This window comes from Euleptes europaea, chromosome 17 (genome assembly GCF_029931775.1).
Source record: "Euleptes europaea isolate rEulEur1 chromosome 17, rEulEur1.hap1, whole genome shotgun sequence".
NCBI lineage: Eukaryota > Metazoa > Chordata > Lepidosauria > Squamata > Sphaerodactylidae > Euleptes > Euleptes europaea.
This window is the reverse complement of record NC_079328.1, coordinates 41,345,484-41,366,487: the sequence shown is the minus strand read 5'-3', so window position 1 is coordinate 41,366,487 and position 21,004 is coordinate 41,345,484. Positions and strand designations below refer to the sequence as shown.

Sequence of the window (21,004 nt, the reverse complement as noted above, 5' to 3'; positions counted from 1 at the left end):
CCTGCCTTAGCAGAAAGGAATCCTTTCCTTAGAAAGGAATCACACATCTGTCTCCAAGATGCCCTCCTTACCTCAGAATAGAAGGAACCTTCATGGTAAGTAACCAAGGTCCCATTTCTTGTTCTGTACATTTGTGTAACATGTGCCGGCTGAGAATAAAATCCCAGAGGGATAGCTGTGATAATCTGCAACAGATAAAATAGGAGTTTTGTGTCTCATTCAAGATTAAGCTTTTGTGAGCCAGAACCTACTCTTGTCAGATGCATTCTGATATCAGGGATATTTTTATTTATTTGCTTGCTTATTTATTGAAACGTTTATGTCCCACCTTTCCTCGTGGTTCAAAGTGGCTTGCAATAACAGTTAAAAACAGTTTCAGTTTAAAAGCAAAAGTAAAATAACAAACCCCAGATCTCTTCCCTCCTCCCTTCCTTAAAAGATGCTTGCCAGTTCAGACACTAACCACATCCGACAAAGTGGGCTCTGGCTCACAAAAGATTACACTGTGTTACATTTGGGTCATCCTTAACATGCCATGAGACGCAGTTGTTATCGGAGCAAACTAGCATGGCTACTGCTCTGGGCCTTGAGTCACTGCATGAACCATAGATTTTAAGTTCTCATTTCAACTTGAAGCCTTTGCGGAACAACTTTTAAAAATACATGTAGTCCTGGAACTACAGTATACCATGGTGCCCCCTGTACCACTACCACAAGTGTTACATCCAGCCAGCATGGAATAGCTTTTGCTAAGACATATCCAGGCTGCAAGTATGGGATTTTATAGTGCCACAGAGAGCCAGCACGGGGTACTGGTTAAGGAGTCGGACTAGGACCTGGGAAACCCAGTTTCGGATCCCCACTCTTGCTGGGTGACCTTGGGCTAGTCAGGGGAGGGGGTGTGGCTCAGTGGTAGAGCATCTGCTTGGCATGCAGAAGGTCCCAGGTTCAATCCCCGGCATCTCCCGTTGAAGGGATTAGGCAAGTAGGTGATGTGAAAGATCTCTGCCTGAGACCCTGGGGGAGCCATGGAGAGGGGCCGTGGCTCAGTGGAAGATCATCTGCTTGGCATGCAGAAGGTCCCTGGTTCAATCCCCGGCATCTCCAGTTAAAGAGACTAGGCAAGTAGGTGATGCGAAAGACCTCTGCCGGAGACCCTGGAGAGCCGTTGTCAGTCTGAGTAGACAATACTGACTTTGATGGACCAAGGGTCTGATTCAGTATAAGGCAGCTTCGTGTGTTCATGTGTTCACACACATTCAGCCCTGACCCTGGCAAGTATCTGGATGGGAGACCTCCATGGAATACCAGAGGCGTGACGCGGAGGCAGGCAGTGGCAAACCACCTCTGAACATCTCTTGCCTTGAAAACCCCATGGGGTTGCCATAAGTCAGCTGTGACTTGACGGCAAAAAAAGGCTGTACAATGACTGACTGTGCTGCTGCTCATGTTGCCTGGAGTGGGGCTGTGTGCATCATGGTTGGGCCGGGTCATAGTGCCGGCCGTTGATGTCATGGCATTATAAGTAAACTAGCGACTCCCAGCTTAAAACAGAGAAGCTCTTATTTACTCGCCACACATCTAGAAGAAGAAAAAGAGTTGGTTTTTATATGCTGACTTTCTCAGCCACTTAAGGGAGAATCAAACCTTCCCTTACAATCCCCAAGGTCACCGAGCTGGCTTCGTGTGTAGGAGTGGGGAAACCAACCTGGTTCACCAGATTAGCCTCCGCCGCTCATGTGGAGGAGTGGGGAATCACCCGATTCTCCTGATCAGACTCTACTGCTCCAAACCACTGCTCTTAACCACTACATCATGCTGGCTCTCTATATTTACTTGACGGTTATCATTGGTGTACGTAGGTATAGGTTATCCTTCACATGCTGTTTGGGAAGGGGGCAGCAAATGGAGTTTTATTGTATCCCGTGTGATTTTAATTTGGAACTGTAAGCCACCTTGAACCCCAAGGAATATTTCAATTACTTAATAACTATTGACTCTGCAGTAGGTTGTCCTTGTACTAACTTCAAAACAGGAAAAGGTTTGTTCAGTTAGTAAAATGTGTGTAGGAAAACATAATTGTTCCCTAATGGATTCTCAGAATTTCAGAGCGAAACTTACCAGCTGAACTACTATCTGTGAAGGGAATTTGTAATCAATGTTAACATAAATGCAAACAGTTATTTCTCTTTATAAAATTCCCTCTTACGTCCTTAATGCTCATCAACATACTGCTTATACTGAAAGAACAATGAAGAGAGCGCAGAAACTGGGATGCTTCCTTGCAGTTCTACTCCTGAATTTGTACAAATATGGATGCTCACGAGCCTCTTTTCTCCTCCTCCAAATGTCCTGGTCCAAGAAGACAGATGCTTGAACTATAGAAACTAGGGAGAACAGCCATTCTGGCATACTGCTGCAGTTTGTTCACAGGGTTCTTCTTGGAGGAGGATGGTGGTAGGTGGGTAGCATTATGTGTTCCCCTTCTCACAATGTGCAAATAGAAAAGCACAGCATCCCAGGTTACTTCAGTGTTTGTTGCTGTATCCTTGTATGAATGCAATCACTATAATAAGACCCCTTCGGGGCATGACCACATAGGTCGGACCAGAACCAACAAAGTGAAATTAAATCAAAAGAGATTCCGTCTAGACATCAGGAAGAATTTTCTAACAATTGGAGCGGTTCCTCAGTGGAACAGGCTTCCTCTGGAGGTGGTGAGCTCTCCTTCCCTGGAGGTTTTTAAGCAGAGGCTAGATGGCCATCTGTCAGCAATGCTGATTCTATGACCTTAGGCAGATGATGAGAGGGAGGGCACCTTGGCCATCTTCTGGGCATGGAGTAGGGGTCACTGAGGGTGTGGGGGGGAGGTAGTTGTGAATTTCCTGCATTGTGCAGGGGGTTGGACTAGATGACCCTGGTGGTCCCTTCCAACTCTATGATTCTATGGTTCTGTTTTTCTCTGTTTGGGTAAAAAAAGGCAAGCCTAAACTTCTGAGACTCGGGACTGGCGAGACAGTTTGCATTCTTACGATCCAGCATCTCAATTTAATTGAGATCTCTGCAGAAGAGAGAAATATGGATGCTTCGAAGTGCCAGCGCCAAATTCTGACACAGGGCTGTTACTCTTTAAATCTTTTGGTAAAAGTTTCAGACTTGAAGCTGTCAAATTTTTGTCAGATGCTTCGCTTGGCGAAGCTTACTTGATCCTTGCACCCCGTTTGTTGACGAGGCATCAGAAATAACTCACATGACCAAAGCGGCCTACTGCGCCGCCACTGCTCTTCCCACAAGTTAGTGAGTCACCTTCATGGTTGGAAAGTCGACACCCTTATCTGTCATGCTTTTATCCCACCCTTCCCACAAGGCCCTCGAGGCAGCGTACCTTAGTTCTTCTCTTTTTATCTTCACAGCAGCCTTGTGGGGCAGGTAGGGTACACTGAGAGTGAGGGACTGGCTCAGGGTCACCCAGGGAGCTTCCTGGTGGAGCAGAGATTTGAACCCAGGTCTTCCCAGTCCTAGACCAGCACTGTAACTACTATAGCATGATGGCACGTTATGGGAAAAGGGCCTGGTCCGTGGGCTGCTACTGCATGCCTCAGCAAGGTATGAAGTGTGTACAGACTGGAAGCCTGTGATGAGTCACATTTCAGGAGAAGGGGGTATTTAGGTTCGAAGGAAAGTCATCGTGCCCCCCCCCCCCCCGCTAAATGGAAACAAGTAATGGGCAACTTCCTTCCACTTCCCAAACACACACTTTGTTTAGCCCGTGTGTTTTTTTTAATCCTGCCATTCCTCCCGGGAATTCACACAGCCAGGCAAATGGTTCTGCCCTCCTCCACTTTTATCATCACAACAACTTTGTGGGATAGATTAAGTGAAGAGAGGAAGAGATGGGCTCAGGGTCATCCAGAAAGTTTCATTCAGTTCTGTCTATGTAAGCAAACATAGCTTTGGAGCGGTGGAGTCTGATCTGGAGTGCCAGGTTTGATTCCCCACTCCTCCACATGAGTGGCGGAGGCTAATCTGGTGAACTGGATTTGTTTCCCCACTCCTACACATGAAGCCAGCTGGGTGGCCTTAGGTGAGTCTCACTCAGCCCCACCTACCTCCCAGGATGTCTGTTGTGGGGAGGGGAAGGGAAGGTGATTGTAAGCCGGTTTGATTCTTCCTTAAGTGGTAGAGAAAGTCGGCATATAAAAACCGACTCTTCTTCAAACTGGCTAGTAGGGAGCCCACCTCAGTGCCGTGGGTCTTCCATTTCTTAGACCATGCTTCCAAATTCCTATATTGTGACTCTCGCTTAACCCCCAGTCCTCCTGGAGTGAGGGGGATAATTTAAAAACCGCTCATGATAGGCTTAGACCCTGAACAGCTACTGGAGCTAGGATTTAGGAAGGCAAACACCCTAGTTTATCAATGCCTTACTGACACTGAGCTGCAGAACGAGACAGCTCTCCTTCCAAACTTATACAGGCCTCTAGAGTCATGGGTGGGAATTTCTGCTACACCAAAATTAACAGCTGTCACCTTCTCTAAATACCGATGGGCTTTCTCTAGAGCTCAGTTTAATGCCTTTCCATCGCTGTCCTATGGAGGCACGGTTATGCCCCTGCAGTGCAAATGCGATCGAGTCAATTGTTCATATTTTACTGAATGTGAATTTTATAGGGATCTCAGAAATTACCTAATCTCGCCTCTGCTGTCCAGGTTCCCCAGATACACTAGCCCCTCTAGTCATTATAGTGTTTTAATGGTGAATTTTCTGTTTGAAGACAAGAATCCCACCATCTCACATACAATGGCAAAGTTTTGCTATATTGCTACCAGAATACGGAGTTCGTTGTAGCAATGTGAAACAGCTCGTTAACTATACTATTGTACGATTCTGTACTATTGTGATACTTTTTTATTGTTATGGTGGTCAGTGACTGTATTTAATACATATATCTATATTGTGACTGTATGTTAATTTTATCTCCTTGTTCAGTCATTCACCTTCCAGTATTTCTTGGCTGTTAAAACAAAGAGGATTGTAATGATGCTGCATGCATGACTCAATAGTGGGCAATGACCCAACCATGCAAGATCACTATATTAAATCATCTTTTCACCCTTGCAGTTTTTGATCACATGATTTGCCTTGAGTATTGGGCATCTTAAGAGGAGAAAGCAAATTGTAAAATGTGGCTTGGCCTAATTTTTCTTTCCTTTGTTGTAGGAATACATTAAAGGACTCTGCGAACCTGAATTAGAAGAGAGGGAGTATTATCCCAAAGATATGCATTGCATTTTCGTAGGCGCCCAGAGCCTCTTCTTGAATTGCCTCATTCAGAATACCTGTGCTGATATCAGTGTTGCAGAGATAGGGATGCTGAATATCAAAGGCAGTGCGGAGCCTGTGGTCATGGCCCGAAGCCACATTCAGCAGTTTGTCAGCCTCTTCAGAAATAACGAAAACCTACTGAACAGCCGGGAGTCAGAAGTAAAGAAGCAGTTCAAACACCTTGTCGAGGCCCATGCAGATAAGTATACAATGGATTTGTTGATCCTACCAAGCTCACTCAAAAGAGAACTACTCAACCTTGCAAGGACCGAGAGTCACAAAGGGGAAGAGAAAATCATAGATCTTACTGAGGCTGATGGGACACTGGAACTTCTCCCAAATGAAACCCAAAAACAGCATGCAATAAACTGTGATTCTGGAACAGGACAGGAGGAAGCGCGAAACAATGCAAGCACCCCAGTCACTGAGCTAACAAAGCAAATGGACACGGTCTTCCCTCAGAGCCTAGAAAGGCATTTTGTACCGATAAATGGTCTGACTTCACTAGAGACATCTGTAGGCAAAGAGAGGCAGTCATGTAAAAGGAGATCCTCAGAATCTGAGGAGAGGCTTCCAAAGAAACAGTTTTCCTTGGAAAACAATCAGGAGAGCAAACGGACAACGTGTGGCATGCCTGGGGGCGTGGTGGTGATCAATCTGGTTGCCAACAGAAGTGACGAGTCAGAGGACCCCAACCCATGCCCTAAAGAAGGTGATGAGATAAGCGAGGAAATAGAATACAAGATTTTGGTCAATTTTTTCAAAAGCATGGGCTATCCACAGCAAATTGTGGAGAAAGTGATTAGCATACATGGACAGTTGGCAGAGCCACTCCTGCTTCTGGAAGAAATTGTAAAAGAGACTAACAAGAGAGAAGAGAAGGCTGGTCAGGCGACTGGGTCACAAGCTGTGAAAAGTAAAGGCAGTCCCAGCACCAAACACCACCTAGACCTGGGCCATAATTCAGAGGAGCCCAGAAATGCAAAACACGATGTAGTATCTTTTCCTGAGGCACAATACAAGACTAAAGGCAAATTGCACTTGCCCAACAGTGAAAATAAAACTGCTCTTGCTTGTGACAAAATTCCACCATACAAAGATAACTGCAGTCACACACACTTGAATTATTGTTCTGAACAGTCTCGCGTTCCCCCAAAAAGTGTGGTAGAAAGTGATGGTCATGTGAGTGCGCGTGACAAATCTCAGGAGTTAGCACAAGAGAGGAAACCAAAAAATACCAGCTTGGTAGCACGAGGGACCACGGAGACCTCTCGCCAGGCAGTTCAGAAAGAAACTGTGGTGGCTCAAACATGCGCCGATCAGTCGGCTGTGAAGCACGATCAGAAGGACTGGTGTAACCCTTTGCAGCACAGAGCCGTACAGCTGCCTTCTCAAAAAGCGAATCTTCCTGACCCTCCTGCTTCTTATCTGGAAAGCAGGCCGGGGGTTTCGTACAGTCATCATAATGATCCTTCAGTCACGGGGGTTCAGAGGTTTCTGGAATCTTTGAAAATCCCTTACAAGCTGGAACTGAAAAACGAGCCAGGCAGAGCACACTTAAAGCATATCATCATTGACGGCAGCAACGTTGCGATCTCGTGAGTATGGGTGGATTATTATTTTTTGAAATTTTGAGCACATTTCAGAGCGAAACTGGGCAGGGGGAGGGAGGGGGAATTACCCCAATGTGTGGACATTTGGAGCGTCAGGGTGAGTGTGGCGAGAAATGTACGAAATCTAAGGTGCTTGTCTATATTCTCGCTCAGGTTTGAGACAGCGAGCCTTTTTCAGTGTTCTCCAGCGATGAGTAAGATCCAGGGGAGATAAGGTGGAAATGACAAACTTGTTTAATTGCCTGTGTCAGCCACCTTTCACAACCAGTCGCACACACACACACACACAAGTCCCTACTGTCTTTGGTGTGCACTTCACAAACAAGGTGTGAAATGCCTTGAAGGTTCACAGTAGCTGGTTGGGCACAGTTCAGCCGCCTTTCCTCAGTAAATATTTGGGGGAAGAATTAGATTGTCTTGCTGAGTGCGTTATCACATTTGGCTTATCCTTAGCTAACTAACCCTGGCACTGCTTTAAAAAATGCATCCTTCCTATGGCTGCTGGCAGTGCGCATGCCTGACTTCTCTGTGGTGCATTCTGTCTGCACACTCTCTGCCACTCGCTCACCCTGCATGACATTAAGAAGAAGAGTTGGTTTTTATATGCCGACTTTCTTTACCACTTAAGGAAGAATCAAACTGGCTTACAACTACCTTCCCTTCCCCATTACAGACACCCTGTGAGGTAGGTAGGGCTGATAGAGAGTGACTTGCCCAAGGTCACCCAGCTGGCTTCGTGTGTAGGAGCGGGGAAACAAATCCAGTTCACCAGATTAGCTTCCGCCACTCGTGTGAAGGAGTGGGGAATCGAACCCAGTTCTCCAGATCAGACTCCACCACTCCAAACTAGTGCTCTTAACCACTACACCACGCTGGCTCTCTGTTTTAACATTCCAAATGGTATGGGGCCATGGCTGTATCTGAGACCTGCCCATCGGCGTAAGCTTCAAGACTTTGGCAGGCTTTTTCAGGGCCTCCTCAAAAGAAACTGGGCTAACAACCCAAATATCCTCTTGGGCTAGCTTTGTCCTATGCAACGCGTGTAAAGTTCAAATGATAAATCATGGAAGGAGGTGAGGAAGAGGTACCCTCTGCCGATCCCGCGGCCCTCCAAAATGCCCAGACTTGCCAGCCACCTGCAGTCAGCTCGGCTGCTCCTGGAGCTTCAACCTTGGTGGTGTCACATCCAGCTCCTCACCGTTATTTGAGTAACCTGCTGATGCCTCTTAAATTGGCAGGAGGCCAGGCCTTCCCTATGACAGCCAGTTGCCTCTCGCTTTCCCCATGAGATCCAACTTTGTTGTTTGCTGCTCAACACCTTAATACCACTAAAGACTATTTGTCCTGTGTTTCCCTACTTTAAAAAAAAAACAGTTAAAAAAATATTTAAGGTTTTATTTATAATTGGCGGGGCTGGTTTTTCTCTTGCGCCAAAATGTAAATAAGAACCCTTAACGGTTCAGGAGAATCACAATTTGGAAACCGTCCAGTTGCTGTCAAAACAAATGGAAGTTGCACAACTGCCCGCTTGTGCTGTTGAGCAAGCTGGTTTTATTTTAAGTATATCTGCATGGAAAACAATACATGTGGATTGTGCTTCCTTTTGGGAGGGGGAGGGGGGAAAGCTGTTACTAACCCTACGTTCACTTACAATAAAATTGCAAAATTACAATGCTATCCAAGTTGTAGCCATAAGTGAAATTCCAGAATTGAAATCCCAGAAGCTTCATAACAAAGACAAAGTCCAGCATCCAAGACCTGAAAGCTTCCTGGGTATAACTGAAAGAGAAGTCTGAACTCCCTCCCTCTTAGCCTGGATTGCCTAGCAAGCCCCTCTGAAAAAGGAATTCCACAAGGAAAGCTTGATAGAAAAGAGAGTCCTGATCCTAATGGAAACCAGCCTCTCCTCTTAGAGTGTTTAGAGTGGAGGGACATACATCCTGTATGTGTATACCCCCACCCCACCCCCAAATGGCTGCTTTTCCTTGGGGATTTGGAAATAAGCAACCTTCTCAGTTTCAAGTTGTCCCCTGTCCCCAAACTGCCTGGTGGAGGAAAAAGTGAAGAAATGGGTAGGCACCGCTGGCTGGTTTCTTGTTCTGCAGGTTCCCTGAGTCCCTCACATTTGATGTCATAATTGAGGTGGGAATGCACTACCTTGTCCAGTAACCAAGTTTTACAAAGATCTAGTAAAGTGAGGTTCTCGGATCAGGGCCTCACTGAATGATCACAGACTATAGCCTAGCTTGTAAGAGGAAAGGCATCTCTTTCAGCCTCCTGCAAAATGTCGACACCAGCACTTGAATTGTTCCTAGAAATTTAAAGAGGGTACGAATCGGGCTTATTTCATGGGGAAAGCTTCGGGTAGGAGATCCTAAATCCTAACACTGAGATCCAAAAAAGCAAATAAATAAATAAAGGTGGCTGGCTTTGGACTCCTTTGCTAAAAGGGGTGGGGAGACTTCAAATTGTGATATGGGGTGGGGATGTAGGATACCTGCCGTTCAAAGGTAGTGGAAAGAAGCACCACCTGTTATACTTTAATTGTTGCAGGTGCACTCCAAAGTAGCTTTTTGGAACCCATCCCATTTGCCTGTGTAACATAGGGGGTTACCGCACTTTGTATTCCCAGCGATGTATTAAGAGTTTGAAAATGTTATAAAAAAACATCACTTTAAAAGGGTTTTTGGATACAACGGCTTATAAATGGTTGGAAGACGTCTTCACAGCTAAAGGGGCCAAACAAAGTGCGAACAGTATTTTTTATAACGTTTTCAAACTCTTAATACATCGGTGGGAATACACAGAAAGTGCTAACAGTATTTTTTATAACATTTTCAAACTCTTAATACATCGCTGGGAATACAAGTGCGGTAACCATTGTAGACAACCAACATCACAGGACTTCCTTGGCTAGTGCTTTGAATTGTTCGCTCTTCTACCCCACCGGACTGTCCTCTGAGTGGGGAAACCTGTTGCTGACTCTGCAGCCAGTGGCCGTAACTCGAACAAAGGCGTGGTAAAAAATGTGCAAGGTTTCCTCATTCTTCAGAAGGCTCAGAAAGCAGTGATGTAAAACGAAAGTCCCAATTGTGATTCATCTAAAATTCCAGACAGATTTGCCCCAACCTAGAACTAACGGGGAAGGCTATGCAAATAGTTGAAGCCATGTAATAAATGAATGCACCATCGGTAACTGTTATCCTTTTTTAAGGAAGTGTGTGGCCTTTGCAAGGGTTTCTTAGGCTTTTGCAATGATGTAGGAAAGGTGAACTTGGCTCATATTGTTCAGTGTGTAAAGCTGGCCAAAGTGTGTAGAGATGGAGGGTAGTTGTGGCCCGTGCCTTCAGTGTGGTGGTTTTAAAACAAGTATGTGGATGTTACTTGTTTTCCTGGGGGGGGGGGTAGGATTTATTTTTCCCCTTTTTTTAATTATTGGTTTTAAAAAAAATGGGATACAGAAATTAAAAAAAAAGATTTTAGGGGGAAGAACAAAAGGAAAAAAATCATAAATATAAGCAAGGTAAAGCAACCACCTGAAGCATTATTATTGGAATCCCTGCTATTTTTACTACTAGGATATTTTCTATCAATGTTAAAAATTATTACTAAACAAAAATATACATTCCACCTTTTTATACCAATTACTGTATTAGTTTGAACTTTAGCTACAATATCATGTTGTTATTTTTTAAAAAACATTCTACCTTTCAGCATCTGTATATATACCTAACTATAACAAGAAGCTACTGTTGGATATGTCTCATACATTATTTCAGTCCAATTACGTATCTTTGCTTACTTCATATATCCCCTTTACCACTTGATGGATTCTCAATTTCTTAATATGATATTCATGTTATAATATGTGTCCTTGTTTCACCTCTATATACTACTAATGTCATAATTCTTAATATTAGTGTTCTCATATTAATTATCTTAAGCAAATTATCAGTCTATTCAATCATTCAACTATAAGTATAGAGCAACAAGACTCCTGACTCTGATCTCCTTGTCTAATAGATCACTAAACGGGGGGGGGGGGGGTAGGTTTCTCGATCTGGCAGCAGTTAGCAGCATAATGCCCAACATAGTACAAGAGAGGGGTGTGAACCTTCGAAAAGTGTGGAGATGGTCTAGGGTACAGATATGCAAAGAGACATCTACATGCTGCATAAGGGAGAGATCGGATTGTCAATCACGGGGCCAGGGGAGGGGGAATCTCCCATATAAACTTTCATACCCTACTATGTACAGAATATACTTAAGGATGTCCAGCTCCCCACAATTCTAACAATCGCAGCATGCTTTTTCTCCTGAATTAAAGTTGATAGTGCACTTCACTGTTAAATCTGTAATCTCTGGCCTCTTCAGGTGTAAGGGTTGTTTGCTGACAGATCAGCCCCCCATGTTTCTTGACAGATCACTTTTGTGAGCAGTGACTCATGCAGATATGCAACGGTCAGCCTTTTCAGAGATGAGATTGTTCTGCAGAGGCATCTCTGCATCAGGGCTGACCGACTGATCTAGTCACGTCACATAGCTTTGATGGAATTACCTCCTCCCCCCCCCCCGCAGCAAAGGCTGATTGAGAAGAGGCCAGAGCAGTGATTCATGCAGGAACGCAGTCAGCCTCGGTGACTGGATGCTTTGGATTCACAGGAGCCATTTAATTCTTTAGCGGCTCCCAGTGCACCAGTTTGACTTCTGCGCACTATCTGCAAATTGCTGGTCTACCCTGAACAAACCTTTCAAGATTTGTAATGTTTAAAGAGAGGAAAAGGCCAAACACACACACATGAAAGGGGTTGTAGATATAGCTTCTTGAGCATCTTAGCAAGAATATCTTAACTGTTGCTGAAAAGCACACGTGACAACCTTGCTACCTTGTGAATGTGCTGCCATCCTAGAGTGGATTGGTGCAACAGCTTTCGAATTTCCAAGGCTGCTGCTCACCTTTGACCTCTGGCCTGCAGCATGGGATCTGTTTTAGAACCATCCTATATCGCTTTATTATTATTTTTATTTTGCCAATGCCCATGCAAACCTCCAGATAATAAGTTGAAACCCAGTGCGATGTAGCTTGGCTCAAATGTTAGTGGCTCAGGTTAGCCCATGTATCTTCTCCACTGGATGTTTTGGGTGATGTAACATAATTAATTTCTGCCCTCTCTAATGCGAATAATTCTGGGACGCCTATGATATAAAACAAACTCGTTTTTTTTAAAAAAAAAATCATTAAGCTACAATTGAAGCATTTATCAAAGGAGCCAGTCTAAAGGGTAAACATTAACTTCTAAATCGACAGCCAGTCCCAAACAGCTTGCTTGCATGTCAACCTAAACTGCTTCACGGGGATCTTGTTTGGGTAAAAGAAGAATATTTGTTGTCTGTATGTCAAACAGTGCCATAGAAAAATAGTAAATAAATGGTGCTTCACTGCTTGTACCAATTAACCTGCCACCTTTGGCTGCTTGTCAATCAAAGATCAGCAAACATTACTGTTCTCCCCCCCTCCCCTCCTGTTTTCCTCTTTTATCTTCCTGTTCTGCAGTCATGGTCTAAACAAGTTCTTCTCATGTCGGGGAATTGCAATTGCAGTTGAGTATTTCTGGAAACGTGGCCACCGAAGGATCACTGTGTTTGTCCCACAGTGGCGAACAAGGCGAGATCCTTCCATCACAGGTAAGGCAAAGAATTGCACACTTCCCATCATCAAGGTGTGGTCATCCAAAAGATGAGCCCACTGAATGGGTTTCATCCCATGAATCGGTTCCACTAGAAGAGATGCATTCCTCCGGTGGAAGGGAAGTCTCCTTTTGGCGGAGGAAAGTGTTTTTAGCAAATCAACAGCTTTGATTTGCTAAAAAGAAATCTGCCAAGCTGGGAGCCTGTAGGAGTCATGTTTGGGAAACTTCCTCAGTTTCATAAAAACTGCAGATCTCTGGGGATCCTTCCTTGCCCATCTGGCTCTGAATCCAAGTAGTGTAGTGCTGTAAAACGGTTGCTTCATAGCATTAATTTCTGAGACCCAGCACGTGAAGGTTATCTCTCTTTTTATCTTCCTTCCTGTGCTGTGTGGGAATTCAGAAGGAGAGTTTTGAAGCAAAGGATGTGTGCTGTGAGGTGTTCTCCTGAACCTGATCTCATCTGTGTTCCAAGCTGTCGGGGCTGGGGCTCAGTGGTAGAGCATCTGCTTGGCATGCCGAAGGTCCCAGGTTCAATCCCCAGCATCTCCAGACTAGGCAAGAAGGTGATGTGAAAGACCTCTGCCTGAGACCCTGGAGAGCTGCTGCCTGTCTGAGTAGACAATACTGACTTCGGTGGACCAAGGGTCTGATTCAGTATAAGGCAGCTTCATGTGTGTTCATGTGTTCAGATTTATCCTATTCACAGTAAGAATAACCCTCGGGAATACGATGAATCAGGATCAGTGGGAGCGGTTTTCCTCCCCAGGGAGAAAGATGAACTTTTTGGGATCCTACCAGGGCAACCTATGTTCCTTTTTTATTCTTCAAGGAATGCTCATCTCTAAACTGGCATTCTGTACCACTGGAGGGTAACTGTTACATTCCTTCTTTATCGGCCTGTGTTGGAACTGGAGGAAAATCTCCTCTAGGTTAAATATTAATTGTTGTATGGGCAGAGAACCCTTGAGTGTTCAGAAAGCCACTGCGTACCTGACAGGTACAGGACCATCACATTTACTGTGAGAAGAAACAAGAATGATAACGTTCAAGAATCTGTTCCCATTATTCAACATTTCATCCATCGTGAACAGTAAAAAAAAACAAAAAACCCTGCCCATTCTTTTGAAGAGTACTGATTTATTCTTTCCCCCTCCCCTCTTTTAACCTAGAACAGCACTTCTTATCCCAGCTCCAGGATGTTGGTATTTTGGCCCTCACCCCTGCAAGGGTAGTATTGGGAGCCAGGATTGCATCTCACGATGATAGGTAATGGACCATTTAATTACATTTTTTCATGGCTTCTGGCTGCTAGCTGGAGAGATCATGTTACTGAGAGGGAAATCAGATGCCCAGCGTTCAGCTTGGTGTTTGGGATCTATAAATACATTGCCCTGCATCGGCCAATTTACACATACTGACTGGATCTTTCAAAGGTGCTTTCTTCTGGTGGAAGGAGCCTTCTCCCCAATGTAGGATTGCATCGGGGGAAGGGTCCTTCTCCCGGAGGAGAGGGCTGCTGCTAGTGGAACGGATCCACATGATCCAACGCTTACTTTGTCACGTGATGACTTGAATGTGTGAATCCTTCACCACCAGTAACATTTTAATGGTGTCCAACAGCGATCCAAAGCTTTGCAGCGGAGTTGCGTTCTTGCACTCGGCTCAGAGTTGCAAAATGTTGCTCAGTTGAATAATTTATGCATGTGTGTGAATCAGGCAAATGGCAAGGAAGAAGCCTCTTGTAGTATAGTACTACAGCTAAAGCCGGTTCCTCAGTGGAACAGGCTTCCTTGGGAGGTGGTGAGCTCTCCTTCCCTGGGGGCTTTTAAGCAGAGGCTAGATGGCCATCTGTCAGCAATGCTGATTCTGTGATCTCAGGCAGATGATGAGAGGGAGGGCATCTTGGCCATCTTCTGGGCACAGAGTAGGGGTCACTGGGGGTGTTGGGGGGGAGATAGTTGTGAATTTTCTGCATTGTGCAGGGGGTTGGGCTAGATGACCCTGGTGATCCCTTCCAACTCTATGATTCTATTCTGTGGAGTATAAACTCTTCCACTTTCATCAGTGGTGTCTACATACCTAGCATGGGCAGCACCAGGAATATGTTTGACTCTTGAGTAGTGCTTATCACAAAAGTATTGCTTTTATGGGATATAAAAATACATCCCAAAGTGCATCCATTGCTGTCTTACCTAATTTAAGGGTTCATAGCTAGTTTAAAAGTTCTGCGATTCTTTGGATGCTATCCTAGCTGTGGTACTTGTTCCCACTTAAATTTAGACCAGTCCTATGCTGTATATGACCCGCTGCACCATAGGGGGCATACCAGCCTCTTGTGAGGGAGCTTTGTGGCTTCAGGTGGGCCACACACCTGGGAGTCTCTTGTGGAGCTGCAGTAGGCACTTTGCTTGGGTACAGTATCTTGAGCAGGCTTCAGTTACTCAAAAACTGATTCAGGGCAAGGTTTGTAAGTTCCTTTGGATCCCCACTGGGGAGAAAAGCAGGATCTAAATAAATATACATCTCTTTTAAAAAAAAAATTGTAGATTTTTGCTCCACCTTGCTGAGAGAACTGACGGGGTGATCGTTACCAATGATAATCTCAGAGAATTTGTGGATGAATCAACAGCCTGGAGGGAAATCATTCAAAGGAGGTAAATTGCATTTTTTGTTTGTTTGTTTTGTTTGCAAGTTGTGTGAAGCGGGGGAGGTTTAAATGCTTCCTTAGCTTTTAAAAAAAATAAGAGTAAAATATCAAAAGGGATAGTGCATGTGCTCACAGAATGCAGCCACAGAGGCTGCAAAGGGCAGGGACTTCCCCAGTAAAAATGGTCACCCTCCTGATCGGCTCCCCCGCCCCCAGGTAAAAGATAAGGGTGGCAAAGGTGAGCGTTTATCAGGGCTCTTGTTTTCATGGAGCTCACTGATAGGTCAAAGGTTTATTTGCATGCCTTGCCTGTCCTAGGTTGGGATGGAGGAGATGGGGGAAGTGGTGGTTTCTTTGTCAGCAGGTCCCCTAAATGCTGGAGCCAGCACTGAGAGCAGGGTACGGGGGACAAGAGCCAGTTGAGGGTGGCGGAGAGTGCCGTCAAGTCACAGTTGATTTATGGCCATCCCGTAGGGTTTTCAAGGCAAGAGACAAATGGGTGGATTGCTATTGCCTGCCTCTGAATAGCAACCCCGGACTTCCTTGGAGGTCTTCCATCCAAATATTAACCAGGGCCAGCCTTGCTTAGTTTCTGAGATCTGACGCAATCAGGCTAGCCTGTGCCATCCAGGTCAGGGCAATAAGTGCAACAATACAAATCTAAGGACTGCTTTTCTTACTACAGTTCCTCTCGTTTGTTTCAGGCTCCTGCAGTACACTTTTGTTGGGGACTTCTTCATGGTTCCTGATGATCCTATGGGGCGGAAGGGGCCGCGATTAGAAACCTTCCTTCAGGATGAGCCCCATGTCAGGTAATGCGTTTCCTTGTGCTGAAGCTGTGACTTTTAAAACACTTCAACTGGTAAATAGTACAACGTGCAGTAGCCTTAATGTATAGAACGATGAGAAATCCTGCTGCATTTACCCTGCTATCAGAGTTGGAATCATAGAGTTGGAAGGGACCACCAGGGTCATCTAGTCCAACCCCCTGCACAATGCAGGAAATTCACAACTGCCTTCCTCCCCACCCCCCAGTGACCCGCACTCCATGCCCAGAAGATGGCGAAGATGCCCTCTCTCTCATCATCTGCTTAAGGTCATGGAATCAGCATTGCTGACAGATGGCCATCTAACCTCTTAAAAACCTCCGGGGAAGGAGAGCTTACCACCTCCTGAGGAAGCCTGTTCCACTGAGGAGCCACTCTAATGGTTAGAAAATTCTTCCTAATGGATGGAAAGTCTTTTGGTTTAATTTCAACCCGTTGGTTCTGGTCTGACCTTCTGGGGCAACTCGGCACCCTGTATATGACAGCCCTTCAAGTACTTGAAGATGGTTATCATATCCCCTCTCAAGCCTTCTCTTTAGGCTAAACATACCCAGCTCCTTCAACCTTTCCTCATAGGTCTTGGTTTCCAGACCCCTCACCATCTTTGTTGCCCTCCTCTTGTTTACTTTGTAACATTTGTGTATTGGTGTGTACCCATTCTTTTACAGCAGTTTCTCTTTCCAGAATTGTGGGAGGCTCCCCCCCCCACTCTTCCATCCCTTCAAACAAATCATAGTTTCTTTGCTGTTGCCACTTTTGCACACACATGCCACAAAACGTGTCTTTTAAGGCTCTACGTAACTGGGGCAGCCTTTGCAGGACTGAGAAGTTATGTAAGTTGCAAAAAGACAGTAGATCAGGAAAAGCAGCGGCTTTCACAGGAGGATATGTTTACCTTCCGTTGCCACAGCTTGTGCGCGCATGTGTAAAACGGTCAGGATTTTGAGATAAACAAGGCAAGCGCAGGTCACATCCTCTGGGGTTTAGATTGTGGTGGCTTTCACACCGTTGTGGCGGGATCGCGTGGCGTCGCGAGGGTACAGCAGAGATGCAATTTCTGTTAACGCTAATCGGGTGGTGTCTGACCTGGGAAGATAAGCAAGATCTGTGTCACTGGGCACCACAGCAAGATTGATGCAGTACTCTCTCTCTGCTCCTTGGCGGATCCGCTCTTTGTAAAACGATACCTGATCTGAAAACTTGCATATGTTTGACTTCTGTAGTGGTTTGTAGCATTTCAAGGGAAGAAAGTAGTATTGTTTTTTCTAAAAATTTCAAATTAAATGAATGCTCCTCTGCCCTACTCGAAGGCAGATTTTGGAAAATCCCCGTCTGGCAGGCTTTGCCCCTGTGACAATTGTATTGAAGCAGATGTGCATGTCTTACTTTATTGTAGTTTTTATACAGAATCTTGTAACAAACTATTAAAGCCCCCTGTTGGTTAATAGACAAGATGCCTCTGATTCTTTTAACATTTCCTATTTATTAAACAATTGTTAGCCCCAAATATTGGAGATGGTGGCACAGTTTTTATTACGTTTGTTTTAAAAGCCCACAAAACAGTTAATTAGATGGCAGTACCAACAAGCAGCCTTATTCAATGTAACTGTCTTCTAACTGTTCTAGAAAGGGCACCTGTTAATATTTTCACTCCTTTTGTATCCTTCTGTATTGTGTTTTTATGCCAATAAAGGGATGATGATGAATGTTCCAGGATATTTAAATAAGAAAACAGCGGGCACCTGTCCACATTTTGATTTCAGGATTTTTTTTTTAACTGAAGAGTTAAAGACTATTGAAAAGCTGATTGGCTGTGCAGATTTTTTAAAATGTTGCTTTGGCAACAGCTGCCACCACAGCACAAGGATCTACACTGTGTTACTGAAGTTAATGGTAAAAGGTAAAGATAGTCCCCTGTGCAAGCACCGGGTCATTCCTGACCCATGGGGTGACGTCACATCCCGACGTTTAGTAGGCAGACTGTGTTTACGGGGTGGTTTGCCACTGCCTTCCCCAGTCATCTACGCTTTACCCCCAGCAAGCTGGGTACTCATTTGACCGACCTTGGAAGGATGGAAGGCTGAGTCAACCTTGAGCTGGCTACCTGAAACTGATTCCCGTTGGGATCAAACTCAGGTCGTGAGCAGAGCTTTTGACTGCAGTATTGTAGCTTACCACTCTGCACCATGGGGCTCTTGTTACTGAAGTGAGGCTGTGGCAATCATTATGGAAGTACTGTATGAAAAAACTAAAATCATAGTTTGGGCGTGGATCCACTTGTTAGAGCAGCTGATGAAACTCATAAATATGTTGGCAGAGGGACTTTGGATTCTCTTGTTTTCATAGTTAATCGTCTGAAGGCTCTTAAACCAGATGTTATTCCTTGTGTTCTTCAGGGGCGTTCCGTCACATCTCGGCCTGGCAAGCGGAGGACTTCCTCCTCCTGGCACACCACGCTTCCCGACACAGCCCAACGGTAGTGAACAATCGGCAACCAGCTCGCTATCCAGTCGCTTACCTGCCTTCTCTGTGTTCCCACCGCCACCCCTGCCCAACACAGCTGTCCCCCCACTTCCAAGATCTGCCGCAGAAACAATCCATTTGAAAGAAGCCTTGAAGAAAATATTCCCTACCTCAGAGCAGAGGGCAAAGATTGAGGAGATACTCGCTCAGCATCCCCACATGAGAGACATGAATGCACTTTCTGCCATGGTGCTTGATTTAGGGTGATGTGACACGATTCAGAACCCTCAAATTTGCAGTTTGGATTGTTAATATAAAGATGGTTCTAAGCTGGTGCCAGGCCATCTGTGAATAGTCAAAGCCTAATCCTTTTGTATAAAAACATTTGTGAATATTCAAAGGATACACAGATACCAGCTTCTCCTTTTTTTCTTAAGTCGTTTAAATTATATTGCTTTTATTACTTTGTATTGATGAGATGTTTTGAAAGAGAACAAACCTTTATTTCTGACTGGCTTGCAGTTGTTTATTAAAGCAGGCCAAATGTTACCTGTGAAAGAATTGGATCTGATATCAGATCTAAGTTCTCAGGGAATTCACACTTGCAGTTAAAGTAAATGGACTATAAGTAGGGGCTTGTTCCTCTTGTTGGGCAAAACTGCCTGACAGAGCAGGTGATCCATGATGATCGGTGAGAAGAAGATGGTAGTTAAGCATGTTCTGGTATCCAGGGCCTCCGTCCTAAGTGGAAAAAATCTGCCTTACGATTGTTTGTGAGATCCTGCTTCTATTGGCTGAACTGTCATGTGACAGTGCCAAAACACAGGTCAACGGTGAGATAGTGGTTATGCGGTGTCATCAATTCAGTATTATGCATTGGAAGAAGAAGAGTTGGTTTTTATATGCCGACTTTCTCCGCCACTTAAGGGAGACTTAAACCGGCTTACAATCACGTTCCCTTCCCCTCCCCACAATAGACAACCTGGTAGGTAGGTGGGACTGAGAGAGTGTGACTTGCCCAAGGTCACCCAGCTGGCTTCATGTGGAGGAATGGGGAAACCAGTCCAGTTCACCAGATTAGCCTCCGCCAGCATGGTGTAGTGGTTAAGAGTGGTGGTTTGGAGCAGTGGAGTCTGATCTGGAGAACCGGGTTTGATTCCCCACTCCTCCACACGAAGCCTGCTGGGTGACCTTGGGCTAGTCACAGCTCTCTTAGAGCTCTCTCAGCCTCACCGACCTCACAGGGTGTCTGTAGTGGGGAGGGGAAGGGAAGGAGATTGTAAGCCGGTTTGAGTCTCCCTTAAGTGGCAAAGAACGTCGGCATATAAAAACCAACTCTTCTTCTTCATGTGTAGGAGTGGGGGAATCAAACCCGGTTCTCCAGATCAGACTCCACCGCTCTTAACTACTACACCACGCTGGCTCTCCTTTGGCACAATAGCTTCTGTTATTACGTTCTTCGCTAGTTAATCAGCTTTAAAAATTGTAGGATGATACATTTCTTCCTATTTTTATGTTGGGGCTATCCATTCTCCTTCCTGCTTACATCACCAAAGGAGTTGTACGGTGTGGATATCTGATGGAAACTGTGACAGGTGTGGGTGCCCAGAGCACACAGGTCTTTCCCTTGTTGCAGCCAGAAGGTGTTTCGGTTGTTTTATAGGACTGAGATCATGTGGCCCTTTTTGAATACTAATTTGAGTAATTGGGGGAGCAATGATGGGGAGTAAATTGAGTAATTTCATGTTTGGGTTACTCTGGAGCACATGTCTGCAAGTGGGCTTTACAGCTGGATGTAGAAATTAGGTGGGGTGGGAGAGAAGAATCGTGTGTGTGTGTGTTAAGTGCTGTGAAGTCGCTTCCGACTCATGACGACCCTATAAATCAATGTCCTCCAAAACGTCCTATCTTTGACAGCCTTGCTCAGATCTTACCATTTGAGGGCTGTGGCTTCCTTTACTGAGTCAATCCATCTCTTGTTGGGTCTTCCTCTTTTCCTGCTGCCCTCTACTTTTCCTAGCACAACTGTCTTTTCCAGTGACTCTTTGTCTTCTCATTACGTGACCAAAATACGATAGCCTCAGTTTAGTCATTTTAGCTTCTAGGGCCAGTTCAGGCTTGATTTGATCTATAACCCACTGATTTGTTTGTTTGTTTTTTTGGCCATCCAGGGTATCCGCAGCACTCTCCTCCAACACCACATATCAAAGGAATCTACTTTCTTCCTATCAGCTTTCTTCAATGTCCAGCTTTCACACCTAGGGAATACGGTAGCATAAATTAACTTGATCTTGCTATGAAGACTCATACATACAGAATATATTTAGAACGGATCCTAAATGAATATATTGCTTATGATTTTAAAAGGGAGCATCTGCCATCAAACCACTTCCCAGTATGCTTGGTACGGTGGACACCATTTGCTGATATTCTGCTGT

General features: G+C 45.0%; 1 protein-coding gene across 1 annotated transcript in view; it reads left to right on the top strand.

Annotated features, from left to right (window-relative positions):
- N4BP1 (NEDD4 binding protein 1) overlaps positions 1 to 18,894 on the top strand; it is a 44,505-nt gene extending 25,611 nt beyond the window's left edge. Inside the window, exons 4-9 of the mRNA XM_056862374.1 lie at positions 5,222 to 6,924; positions 12,494 to 12,624; positions 13,799 to 13,895; positions 15,176 to 15,283; positions 15,981 to 16,088; positions 18,500 to 18,894. Coding sequence (XP_056718352.1) covers positions 5,222 to 6,924; positions 12,494 to 12,624; positions 13,799 to 13,895; positions 15,176 to 15,283; positions 15,981 to 16,088; positions 18,500 to 18,833 — 2,481 coding nt within the window. The 3' untranslated portion in view covers positions 18,834 to 18,894. The remainder of the gene's footprint in view (positions 1 to 5,221; positions 6,925 to 12,493; positions 12,625 to 13,798; positions 13,896 to 15,175; positions 15,284 to 15,980; positions 16,089 to 18,499) is intronic.
- Positions 18,895 to 21,004: the final 2,110 nt, after the last annotated feature.